Below are 14439 nucleotides of genomic sequence, written 5' to 3' on the forward strand. Positions count from 1 at the left end.
ATGTGGTTATCGACACGCTTGCGTTAGTCTGCAACAGTTTTTTTTCTAAACTATTAGACGGATTTTGTTCATATTTATTATCTATGGTCCGTCCCAGGAATCTGTGGAGTAACTTCGCGCATAGCTTTGGGGGCGGAGTCTATCTGTGTCGGAGAGTATTGCGGGTAGCATCAGCTCGAGTCCGCTAAGGGGTAAGATGCTCGTAGTAGAAGGTGGAGTTCAGAGAGAAAGTATCCCCTCCTGCAAGCGATTTCTCGCTTCGTTCAAGCAGTACCTCCCCAGAGCAGTCATTGGTCCTAGCCCTTCCACATGCCATTTGCGCAGATGTCTTGTTTCGTCTTTCTACTCAGATTCCTGGGACAGACTATAAAATGCCACACCTTCTGCCACGCGCATCTTACCCCTTAGCGGCCGTGACTCAATGCAACCCGCAATACACCCCCGCACTGCTAGGCTCCGGCCATTCGCTTTTCATCGGCTTACTTTACAGATTTCAGAAATGGAGTGTACATTAGCTAGATATTTAATGACCACGTGACCACTATGCAACTGCAATATTATTATAATGTAAAATATGTCCCTACTTGTTAACGAACTGTACCCTATATTTAAAATATTTTTGGTTAAAACGTAGACTTTTTTTGGAAGAGAGCAACATTTTTGTTTCATTATTCTATTTTTTTTTTCTTCGCAGAAACGAAATTCGTAGATTGAAATATTTTACCCTACAATTATATGGGAAAAGGCAGAGGATAGAAAATAATTGCGTAATGGTGAATATTTCGTTATACTGGCGTTCGTTATAAGGACATTTTACTGTATTTGAATCGTGAATTGCAGAAACTTCACATGTCCACTATGCAATTGCAATGCTATTATAATGTAAAACATGTCCCTATTTGCTAACGAATTGTACTCTATACTTTTCGTTAAAATAGTAACTAGGCCTACATTTTTTTTTTCGGTGAGAGAGCGAATTTTTTTTTTCGTCAAAAACGAAATTAGTTAAATTTAAATATTTTACCATTAAATTATACGGCAAAAGGAGGAAACAGAAAATAATTTCGCAGCATTGAATATTTCCTTATACTGGAGTTCATTATAAGACACTCACTGTATTTATTTTGCATAACATGTTTTTTTAATTAATTGGTAGCCTACAGACAAATGACTACAAAAAATGTCATTAGAAAAAAATAATGTTTAACAAATTGTAGAATTATTCCTCCAATGAAGAGCTTCTTCAAACAAAATTTTAAAACCTGAAAATTATGTACATACACAAGTTGGTCATTTTCAGCGATAAATGAGGACAGTGAGTTAAACAAAAAAGTGTAATGTCACTGTGACAGTTTGTGAACGGGTTTTGAAAGAAGCAGCATTTTCATCTCAATTTTGGAATGCGTTTTCCAGAAAAAATAGGAGACGTTGAAGAAATGGTGTTGGATTTTGTAGAGCAATGGAATGGAATGGAATGGAATTTACGAGAAGGGGCACTTTGGCCCAGCACTGCGACCTGTTACGATCTATTGCGCTAACCCTCAAGCTAGACACATTCCCAAACCCACACCGGCTGACTACAGTAAGGTTCGCTGCGTACTCAGGTTTCGAGCAGGCAACTCCCTCGTTCCTAGGCCAGCCCCCTCCGTGCATCGCCAGCCGGCGATCGGGGAATGCTATGGAATGATGACGAAATGGAAAAATGATGACGGGATGATGTAGATGTTTAATATGGGGAAAACGGGAGAACCCCGAGAAAAACCCCAACTGCGACACTTGTCCGCCAAAAGTGTCACTATGGATTTTTAAATGAAAAATCCCAGACCTGACCAGGACTCGAACCCGGGTCGCCTGCGTGACAGGCCGGAGGTCTGAACGTTCAACCACCGTAGGGGCTTATAAAGCAATAATTACCAACCAGTGTGTCCTTATTGGTTTGTTGCGTAACTTTGACGGTTTGGCCGTAATTTCATTGAAAATCGGTAACAAAGTGTGTGACAGGAAGACGTGACAACAGTGTAGGGCCTATATACTGTGGAAGATTAGGTATCTTGTGGCCGGCATCCAGAATAATTGAAGAGTGCATTTCCATAACGTTGTAAGTGCCGAAACCGGGAGAATCTATTTTTTCACATATATCGGTTGTAGGTGCCCTGTTTGACAATATTACGAAAGGTTATGAAGAAAGTGCTGCTCCCAGTAATGAAGTAGTGCACTTTCAGGTTGTGCAAGTTACAACGTTGTAAGTACTGTATAAAACTATTTTGTGCGAGATCGTGCGTATTTTCTTGTTTTCCGCACAGAACCAATACGCGGTAAGTGTGAAATTCCACATTCAGTATTCCCAACGTAACACACATAACAATTTCCCTCTTCTTACCGCTTAAGCGCGACATTCATTTTACTGCTTTAGGCTTTTAACATATTATTTTTAGAGACGTTTAACATAGTAATAATTATAAATTGGAAACTTACCACTGCAATTTCACCTAAATTGTACTGTTAATTATTGTTTTTAAATATTTGCAAAAATTAAGTAAAGTCTACTACTCCACGAAACTTATTGCATTCCTGATACAAGTAACATTAACGAAGCCGTGAAAAAATCAACAAAATTCCAGATGCGGATGTTATTACTACAATATGTTATATAAATAATATTGTTAAAATATTAAAATGAAAAATAAATCATTACATAACGTTACCGTTTGTTTTAAGTACGCATTTATAGACTGGGGGAAAAAAAAAGACAGACGTATATCACGGCCTGCTGGAGTATAGTAAACACAGAAAACACTTTATAGCAACAATGTTGAAGAAAGATATTAAGTTTTTCGAAGTTGCCGTCATTAAACAGAAACCAACATGGAGATTTCATTGCAACTAATTAGAAATTCGTCTTTCAGGTATGTAATAAACGATCTTCGCACAAAATAATGTACGATACACGAGCGGTATGTTTGTTTTCATGTTCTCGGAAATTAAAAAAGCTCAACTACGTTTTGCTTTTTCAATCTTTTCCTCGACCATGAAAACGTCAACATACCGCTCTTGTAACGTATATTACTATTTGCTCCTACTTTAAACTTCACAAATTGGCACTTACAACGTTCTGGAAATGCACGCTTCAATTAGAGATATTATTTTTGAAAGTTATGTAAAAATTTTCTAAATTTACTAAAACCATGCAATTTTGGTATTTCACGCAAAGTGAACCAGTGTTACTTTCGCTGTGGTCAAGATGTATGAGAGTGGGTAACATCTACAAACTTCCCCTCCGCTATGAGTTTGTCGACTCTGCCATGAACATTCCTTGTTCTCTGTCCAATTTTAATTCTCCTATCTATCCTCACAGTTTCCATCAATGAGTGAACTTGTCCCTGTCTCTCTCTTGCAGATCGCATGCATTTCTCCTGCGCGATCCAATGTCAGTGAAACCATAAACACTCTCCGATACGCCGCCAGGGCGAAGAAGATCAGGACCAAGCCTATCGTCGTCATGGTAAGTACACATTTATCATTCAGAGACTTCAAACCGATGAGAAAATCACATAAAAGGTACGGGTCTTTGTAAGTCACACTTTCGCATATCGAAGCGATTCCTTTATTCAGAAGAAGCGAAATTTTCTTCAGTTAAGTTGTTTTTTTTTTCAAACCCACCAAGTTCAAAATGAACATCCTGTACTTTTTTCTCCGCGCGGATATTTTCAATCTAACAAATTTCTTATTTTTTATTTCTTACTAGCCGTACCCGTGCGCTCCGCTGCACCCGTTAGAAATAAATATAAAGTAATTACATAATTAAAATAGGACGTTTGATCCAGGGAACATTCGTGTTTGATAGAAGGATAAATCGTTTAATATGTTACTTAATTTAAATTGCATCCAATTAATTAAAATGCGATCATTTTGGTCCAGAGACACTCATTGGTGCAATGACAATTCCTTTAACATGTTTCTTAATTTTTATTACATGCAACCATAGTTTAATGAAGATTGACATCATTTAGATTTAATGTGTATATTTTATTTTACTTGTTACATGTTTCCATTTAATTATGGTAATAACTTAATTTTAACCCTTGTTTTCTACGTATTCAGTAAATGGCGCTTGGCCCACTATGGTTCTGAATCCTTCAAATAACTTAAATTATATTATATAATATTACATTATATTATATTATATTATATTATATTATATTATATTATATTATATTATATTATATTATATTATATTATATTATATTATATTATATTATATTATATTATATTATATTATATTATATCAGAAGTTACTGTAATAACATTATAGCATTATGTCCATCTAGAGAAACTACATTTTCCAGTGGTGAAATAATTATTAATTATACAAATCGGTTAATTTAGCTTCTGATATTACTTCATACAAACACAGAAACATTCTCTGTAGGCTATCTTTCATAGCTTTCGATTGTTGCTGTCCAAGGCCCCTTATAGACGAAGTCATTTGTTTTTTAATTCATTGCACGGCATTAGATGGCAGTTATTTTAATTTTAAAACTCATTTATCTCATTAAATATCAGTCCTATCAAAATTTTTTAAGGAATAAAACGTATCGCAAATTATTTTTAAAGAAACCTTTGTTATGTAACATTTTTCACAAAAATCAATAATAAGCGAGATATTTCGATTTATTTAATTCAGGCCCCCTTATAACCCCCCTTTTAAATAATGTATTTTGAATGCCATATAGCCTGAAATCTAAGTTACAACGAATTAAATTTATATTCCAATTTTCATCGAAATCCGTTCAGCCGTTATCGCGTGAAAAGGTAACAAACATACAGACAGACATACAAACAAGAATTTCAAAAAAGCGATTTTCGGTTTCAGGGTAGTTAATTATATATGTTAGGACCAATTATTTTTGGAAAATCGAAAATTACCAGAAAAATTTCGGCTACAGATTTATTATTAGTATAGATAATCCATAGAAAAATCGTTAAAGAAATTTATACCGAATTGGAGGCCACGAAAATTCAATAATTAGTCATTGTTATTTCCAAAATTCCTCAAATTCATTCTAATCCCTTTCAAAGGTTAAGTGTAAAACATACTGAAAGTTATGTCTATTTATTTCGAATATGTACTACACTGACGATCATTAGAAATTCCAATAAATTCTTATATCGTTTATCGTGGATTTCAGGAAACATAATTCTGAAAAATTATCCGAAATGTGTTTGGATTACGTAATTTGAATTATTATTTTTATTTCATAATGATTAATCAATATATCGATGGTTAAGAATTGGTACCTCGTACCTACAAAAATTGCCATTTAATTTAATTACATTAGTATTATGTTCACAAACTTAAAATTAATTAATATTTTGTCTTCGAGTAGAATATCTTTCAAAGTAGGAATAGGCCTATATAAAATAGGCTACAGTAGTTTGTGTAGTGTGAGAAAAATTAATTTTGAAACAGTATTTTATTCATCTATAGATTTACAGATACGAGATACCACATCTTAGCCATCGATAGAATTTAATTGTAACTTGTTAAAAAAAAAAACCCCTCTCTGGATATTATGTATCAAAATGTTCAGTATTGAAAATTTAATGCAATTTTACTAATGAAATTCACACGAAAATTCTACACGCTGTAAAAGTGAAAAATTTGATAAGAACTGTTTCATTTTTCGCGAATGAATACATTTGTTTTTGGAAGAATTTCTAAGCTGGGGATATCTGGAATTTCGAAGCTGTAAAAGTTGCGTTGTTGCTGCTGCTGCTGCTGCTGTTGTTTTTGTTCTTGTTATTGTTAGTCAACTGTCGGAAAAGAGGTTGGAACCTTATAATTGACACCAATAAGGCATCACTCATGAGGTAACTAAGCCAGGAGATAATGGGGTAGGGTGGCCAGTTCCTTTGCATCTAAAAATTGCACTGTTATAGTGTATTTAAATATGAACAAATGAAAGTAGATTTACAATATATATTTATGATTTAATTTGAACTTGGCATGAAAACTTAGAGAAAACTATAAAACCTATGAGGATGTATGATGTCTTAATCGAAAACTATTAACGTCATGTTTGCGGAAAAAATATAACTTTATTAAAATTTGGATATTAAATATTATACACACGTTTTTCATTGTTGCCTTTGTTTGACAGAAAATTGTAAATGTGTGAACATTTTATTATAATAATAATAATAATAATAATAATAATAATAATGATTTATTTTAGCTGGCAGAGTTAAGGCCGTAAGGCCTTCTCTTCCACTCAACCAGCAAAAAGTGTATATACATATGCATGAACTTACAAAGAATTCAACAATTTGATTTAGATGAGAGTTACATGTATACAAAAGTTATTTACAAATTAAACAACAAAATACTATGAACTATTAATTAAACACTGAAATAAACTGTGTAGCAGAATTAAACTAAAATACATAGAATGTTAATATATTTCAAATAATATTAGATAATAGAAAGAGATTATTACGAGACAATCAAAATACAGCACAATCAGGATGATGTCTAAAGAAAAAAGTAACAATGTAGTCAGTGATAGTTTAAATCAGTATGATTGGAGTGAAATGCTAATAAGGTTATCTTTTAAGCTGTTCTTAAAGGTGTTTATTGTCTTGCAGCCCCTAATACTTTGTGACAACGAATTCCATTGACGCGAGGTGGATATTGTAAAAGATGATGAATAACAAGATGTTCTATGAAGAGGTATACTTAGCGTGCCACAGATAAGTGATCTGGTATTTACGTCGTGGTTAGAGTATAGATAAGAGAAACGAGACGAATGAAGGAAAAAAAGATTTTGTGATTCTTATTTCATAATGCATTAAGACGGGAAATTGTAAATGAAGACAGGGTAAGGATTATGATGAAGGTCCAATAAATGATACTTGCAGACGTTGTCAAGCATTTTATTTTAAAGGAGTGATCGTGAATAAGCATTTTAATTCATGCTGCCAACGGTTTAGTGCCCTTTCCTCAACCGCGTGTATACACCAGATACAGAATCGTTTCCAAGACTACGAAAACGTGATATGCATGGTTCATGGCGAGTGAAAATATCAACAGGGGTAACAAGACCCAGCATGTTATAAGGCGCACTAGGTACCTAGTTTTGTAGTTAGTTACACATTTCTGCAAGCGAGAGCTGCAACTCTCAAGACCTAATTTAATTCGATGGAGTGTAGACTGAGAGTTTCGAAGCCAGGATCTTTACATAACTCCTAGACTAAATGCAATTATTTGCGGTCGACAGGATCCTCGAGAGGCCCTGATCCTGAGCCTGAAACGCGAGGTGAACGCCCTGCAGAACGAGAATGACCACCTGCGGGCCGCCATTAACTTCGCGCAGGACAAACCCCCCGGGACTGCAGGATCGGACCCGGGGGCCAACTCCTTCATGCAGGGTGAGCCTTCATCCTGCTCAACTATGTCACTAATAATATCACGTTACTCCTTTGTAATGCTCAGTAGCTTTGCTTCATTTATTTTATTCATTTATCCATCCGTACATCCATCCATCCATCCATCCATCCGTCCATTCATTCATTCAACTATTCATTAATTTATCCAATCATTGATTTATTAATCCATTCTATTATTCATGCACATATTTATTCACAAATATTTATTTGTTTTATTTATTTACTTACCTATTTATTTATTTACCCATTTATTTATTTACTCGTTTATTTATTTACTCATTATTTATTTATTTATTTAATTAATTATTTATTTATTTATTTATTTATTCGTTTATTTATTTAATTAATTATTTAATTGATTAATTAATTAATTTATTTATTTATTTAATTTATTTATTTATTTATTTAATTTATTTATTTTATTTATTTATTTATGTAATAATTTAATTTATTTAATTTATTTATTTAATTTATTTAATTTATTTATTTAATTTATTTAATTAATTAATTTATATATATATTTATTTATTTATTGTTTTCGTTCGTTTGTTCGTTTACTCATCAATGGATTAAATTTTTTGATTCACTGCATCGTTACTTATTCATTAATAAGTTCATTAATGCATTTAACTATTTATTCACTCATTTACTTATTCATCAGTTCTTTAATTAAACATTTTATTTGTTGTTAATTTACTTATTCGTAAATGTATTCATTAATTCGTTTATTTTATCATTTATTTATTCATCGACTATTCAATAATTAATTGATTCATTTATATAGTAATTTTCTTATTCATCACTTTATTCACGAACTTATTTATTAATTTAGTTTTTCATCAGTACGTTCATAACTACATTCACTTTCTTTTTCGTTTATTTATTTATAAATGAAGACTGGACATAAAAATTCTCTAAGTTTCAAACAGACAAATTGCAGAAAACAGAGTTTTCTTGTGCGACTAGTCATCTAATATTATACGTTTTGAGCATCTATAGGAGAAGCTAGGCTCTAAATAAAATTACAATGGGACATCATTTTGCTTAGTGGATTGAGCCAGGGACATAGAATCTTTTTTTTTTTTTGGAAATACTAATATTCAATAATATTGACAATTACAGCCTTTTTATGTCCAGTCTTCAAATGTGTTTATTATTAATACATCCATTTATTTATTGATTTAATTATTAATTTTTTTATTAATTTATTTATTATTCATCCATTTATTTATTCCTTATTCATCAATTCATTCGTTCATTTATTAATTCATCCATAGGGTTATGTATTACTTATTCATTTGCACGTTTGTTTATTTATTTATCATTTACTTATTCATCTCATCAATTACATTTTGACTTGTTCCATATCTTAAAGATTCATTGCTAATGTAGTAGGCTATCTATGGAATAAAATAAATAAAATAAAATAATGGAATGAAATTCACTTTTTTTTTACCAGTGGATGTCATAGTTACAAAATTGCTTGAGTCTCGAAGTAAATACAAGCCTTTGTATGCGAAATGTGTTGTAATAGGACGCTTGATGCTGAAGACGCCGCCTACAGTGGACCTGGAGAAGCTGGCGGAGATGGAGGGCCAGGAACTGACGGAGCTGGTGAGGCACTACATGACGGAGAACGAGGCTCTGCGCCGGGAGAACGCGGAGCTGTTCACGACGAGGGAACTGATCCTGCGGGACCAGGAGCTGGTGTGCCGGGAGAACGAGCGCCTGCTCAAGAAGCTGGAGGACGTCAACTCGTGAGTACAGAGTCGTAACCATAGAAACGGTGCAGTTACTGACGAATATGGCATGCACCTTACCGAAAAAATACATGAGAAATTTCTCCTGAACTTACTTACTTACTTACAAATGGCTTTTAAGGAACACGGAGGTTCATTGCCGCCCTCACATAAGCCCGCCAGCGGTCCCTATCCTGTGCAAGATTAATCCATTCTCTATCATCATATCCCACCTCCCTCAAATCCATTTTAATATTATCCTCCCATCTACGTCTCGGCCTCCCTAAAGGTATTTTTCCCTCCGGTCTCCCAACTAACACTCTATATGCATTTCTGGATTTGCCCATACGTGCTACATGCCCTGCCCATCTCAAACGTCTGGATTTTATGTTCCTAATTATGTCAGGTGAAGAATACAATGCGTGCAGTTCTGCGTTGTGTAACTTTCTCCATTCTCCTGTAACTTCATCCCGCTTAGCCCCAAATATTTTCCTAAGCACCTTATTCTCAAACACTCTTAACCTATGTTCCTCTCTCAAAGTGAGAGTCCAAGTTTCACAACCATAAAGAACAACCGGTAATATAACTGTTTTATAAATTCTAACTTTCAGATTTTTTGACAGCAGACTGGATGATAAAAGCTTCTCAACCGAACAGTAACAGGCATTTCCCATATTTATTCTGTGTTTAATTTCCTCCCGAGTGTCATTTATATTTGTTACTGTTGCTCCATGATATTTGAATTTTTCCACCTCTTCGAAAGATAAATCTCCAATTTTTATATTTCCATTTCATACAATATTCTGGTCACGAGACATAATCATATACTTTGTCTTTTCGGGATTTACTTCCAAACCGATCGCTTTACTTGCTTCAAGTAAAATTTCCGTGTTTTCCCTAATCGTTTGTGTATTTTCTCCTAACATATTCACGTCATCCGCATAGACAAGAAGCTGATGTAACCCGTTCAATTCCAAACACTGTCTGTTATCCTGAACTTTCCTAATGGCATATTCTAGTGCGAAGTTAAAAAGTAAAGGTGATAGTGCATCTCCCTGCTTTAGCCCGCAGTGAATTGGAAAAGCAGCAGATAGAAACTGACCTATACGGACTCTGCTGTATGTTTCACTGAGACACATTTTAATTAATCGAACTAGTTTCTTGGGAATACCAAATTCAATAAGAATATCATATAATACTTCCCTCTTAACTGAGTCATATGCCTTTTTGAAATCTATGAGTAACTGATGTACTGTACCCTTATACTCCCATTTTTTCTCCATTATCTGTCGAATACAAAAATTCTGATCAATAGTCGATCTATTACGCCGAAAACCGCACTGATGATCCCCAATAATTTCATCTACGTACGGAGTTAATCTTCTCAAAAGAATATTGGACAAAATTTTGTACGACGTCAACAAAAGTGATATTCCTCGAAAGTTACCACAGTTGGTTTTGTCCCCCTTTTTAAAAATAGGTACAATTATGGACTCTTTCCATTGTTCTGGTACAATTTCCTTTTCCAAAATAGCAAGTACAAGTTTATAAATTTCGCTATATAATGCACTTCCACCCTCTTGTATTAATTCTGCTGGAATTTGATCGATACCTGGAGACTTGTACTTTTTCAGATTTTCTATCGCAATTTCGACTTCTGAAAGCGTGGGTTCGGGTATAAATGGCTCAGCAGTTTGTATTTCAATTTCGTCCCGATCATTTCTATTTGGCCTATGTACATTTAGTAGTTGCGCAAAATAGTTTTTCCATCTGTTTATGATTGATGGAGAGACTGCAAGCAAGTCATTTCTCCTGAACTACTGAATTAATTTTATTCACATCCAGTATCTACAGATACAAGTGCGTGCGCAAAAAGAAAAATAAAATAAAAATAATAAAAAAATACTGATATTTGATGTGTTTTATTTGTGTAGAAAATTATTTTCAATAAGGTTTAATTTTCATTTAACTCAAAACTCATTTTTATGACCTGACTCCCTTTACCCAAACGCCATGGAAATAGCTTACAATAATTTTACTGAAAATTGCCTGCTGACCCGGAGTTCTGCTCAGGTGTGGTTTCGATTCTCGCTTGGGCTGAATACCTGGTTTCTTTTCTTTTTTCCTGGGTTTTCCCCAACCATAAGGCCAATGTCAGGTAATCTATGGCGAATCCTCGGCCCCGTCTCGCCAAATATCATCTCACTATCACCAATCCCACCGACTTCAAATAACTCGGTAGTCGATACAGCGGCGTTAAATAACAAGTAAAGAATTTACTGCAAGGAATGGAATTATGTTTGAGAATAATATATATTCAAACAACCGAAGCGATTATGAAGTAATTAGCGAGAAGGCTCCGTCTTGTTAAACTTAAATGCGGGCAGTATAAAGGCAGAAATGAAAAGAAGTCTCAAACATTTTATTTCAAATCTCAAATATCCTTACAATCCTAATCATGCTCATAATAACAATCACAAACAGCATAAACGTTTCACGAAATTATAGGGATTCGTTGAATGTCCTGTCAAATTTAACTGAAATAATATGGTTCAGTCCACCGCTGTGGAGTAATAGCTTGCTTGACCGTGAAACGAGAGGGCACGGGTTAAAATCCCGGTTAGAACAAGTTACCTTGTTGCGTTTTTCCGAGGTTTTCCTTCAACCCATTAAGAGCAAATTTGGATAACTTTCTACACTGGACCCTGTACTCATTTCGCTTGAATTATCACTTTTATTTCATTCAGACGCTAGATAACCTCAGCAGTTGATAAAGCGTAGTAAAATAACAAATTTAAAAAAGTATATATGGCGCATGAAAAGTTTGACTACAAAACATAAATACTCAGTATACCGCTGATTAACTGCGGGCATTCAAATCTTATCAGAGCATCATAAAGTCTTACAGAGTTGAATGAATTTCACAGCGTGTGTTGTCGATCACCCATCATACCAGCAAGGCCGACCTACTCTGCAGAAATGTTGAACATGTCTATGAATGGGGATCTCGATGCCACAAACGTGTGGATCAACCCTTTGAACGGAAGCCTCACCAGCACTCTAGGGGGCTCCACCAACAGTGTTCTGCCTGGACCTCGCTTCAAGGTGAGTCACGTTGAAGTTTCAACAAACTTCAGAAACCGATATGATGCAAATCCTACATTCTCAAACGTAACTGCTCTCTTAACAGAAAACCGTGAAACTAGCTGGCCCGGGTTCAAATCCTGGTTGGGTCAGTTTACCTGATTGTAGTTTTTTCCGGGATTTTCCTTCAACTCACTGACTTTTAAGGAATCCGGAGGTTCATTGCCGCCCACACATAAGCCTGCCATTGGTCCCTATCCTGAGCAAGATTAATCCAGTCTACCATCATATCCCACCTCCCTCAAATCCATTTTAATATTATCTTCCCATCTACGTCTCGGCCTCCCCAAAGGACTTTTTCCCTCCGGCCTTCCAACTAACATTCTATATGCATTTCTGGATTCCCCCATACGTGCTACATGCCCTGCCCATCTCAAACGTCTGGATTTAATGTTCCTAATTATGTCGCTGGATTCTGGATTCATTTCGCTGGTATTATAATCTTCATCTCATTCAGACGTTAAATAACCATAGCTGTTCATAAAGCGTCATAAAGTAACCAATTTAAAAAATCTTAACAGAGGCATAAAATAATTAGGGAAATCTTAAATTATTTGTACTTTTACATAACAAATGTGATTGCAATTCATAAACCGTGCGTGAACTGTAAATAATGTCATTAATTTCAGGAGCTATTCTTTGAGATATTAAAAAAAATTGTGTAATACGATTTTGCTCGTTTTTGTTTCTTTTTCGAGTAAAAAAATATTTTACATGAACTATTTCTTAGCATAATTTTGGAAAGCTACTGGATTAATTCCCAATATGCTCATCCAGTTTAACAGAACTGTGTATTATGATAATAAATTATTCAAAGAATTTTACATTTGTCCTTTAAATGTGCAGAAATTTGATTCGAACAAATGTAACTTTTCGTTCTGCAAAGGAATTTTATGATGTTACATTTTTTTCAGATCAACTTTCTATATATTTAAAGGACAAAATTAAAATTCTTTCAATTATTTATTATCATAATAACTGATTTCTTAAATTGACTGAGCATACCTATTGGGAATTAAATCAATGGCTTTCCCAAAACACGCTATGAAATGTTTCATATGAAACAATTTTTACCTCGAAAAGGAAGCAAAAACGAGCAAAATTGTATTAAACTTTTTTTGTTTGAAATATCTCAAAGAATAACCCCTGAAATTAAACATCAATAGGTTTGAAACTGACCTAGGCAAATATAAGTGATCTATCAATAAATGTTGTAATATAGGAATAATTTTAGACAAGTTGATTTCGCTGTTTGTAATACATAATTACTTATGGTATTTCAGCAAGAGATTATGGAAGCAAGAAAATCAGCTAAACCACCCCATCGACTTCCAGAGTCAATACAAAAAGAAATGGATAAAAGAAGTATTGGAGACAGGTGAGGAAAACCATTCTGTTTTTACTGACGTTACAGAAGTTTTGAGTCATCTGCCATATTTTTTTCAAGGAAAAATCAAATAATTCTATTTAGTAGTAAATACAGGAAATATATCGTGCCTAAATTAAAAGTACCCAAGGATGTTTAAAGAGCTCAGTACTTTCTATGTTTATCAAGCGTTGCATTTAGGAATCTATTTATTAAAATGTCGTGTTAAAGTATTATTGGTAGGCGCACAAGCGAAACAGAGAAGCAGCAGTTGAACGACTGTACCATTGGCGACTTAATTCAAACATTGTTTGGGCTGGTAATTATACACCCAAAACTTATTTCCTATGATTAAACAGGCTAGCATTATCGAACCCTTCATCCAAGGGCGCCCGCATGATTTAATCTCAGTGGTAGCAAGATGGTTGGAAAGTTAGAATAAATGGATGGACGAAGAGAGAGAAAATTGAAAATGAAAAATATCCAGTTCTGAAATCTAAATTAACCTGAGCACGCATTCATAGTTTAAAGCACTCCTTTTTTGTTGAATTGTTTACCGAAGGTTTGAGAAAATATGTTTCGAATATATAGAGAAAAATAAAAAAAACTTGTAAAAATAAAAAAATCTCCGTGGTAGCAATTGAACTTCGTCGACCAACTCTGTATTAGAAATTTATTCCACTCTTCAGAGAACGTCATCCCGATAAGCAAGCACACAAATTGTAACTTGTGTTGCACTTTTTA

General features: G+C 34.2%; 1 protein-coding gene across 2 annotated transcripts in view; it reads left to right on the top strand.

Annotated features, from left to right (window-relative positions):
* Positions 1 to 14439, top strand: part of LOC138691235 (kinesin-like protein KIF12) — a 303486-nt gene that overhangs the window by 268235 nt on the left and 20812 nt on the right. For both annotated transcript variants that reach the window (XM_069813042.1, XM_069813043.1), the window contains exons 11-15: positions 3398 to 3502; positions 7278 to 7428; positions 8981 to 9203; positions 12113 to 12290; positions 13613 to 13707. In XM_069813042.1, the coding sequence (XP_069669143.1) occupies positions 3398 to 3502; positions 7278 to 7428; positions 8981 to 9203; positions 12113 to 12290; positions 13613 to 13707 (752 nt within the window). The remainder of the gene's footprint in view (positions 1 to 3397; positions 3503 to 7277; positions 7429 to 8980; positions 9204 to 12112; positions 12291 to 13612; positions 13708 to 14439) is intronic.

Source organism: Periplaneta americana, chromosome 16 (genome assembly GCF_040183065.1).
Source record: "Periplaneta americana isolate PAMFEO1 chromosome 16, P.americana_PAMFEO1_priV1, whole genome shotgun sequence".
Lineage (NCBI taxonomy): Eukaryota > Metazoa > Arthropoda > Insecta > Blattodea > Blattidae > Periplaneta > Periplaneta americana.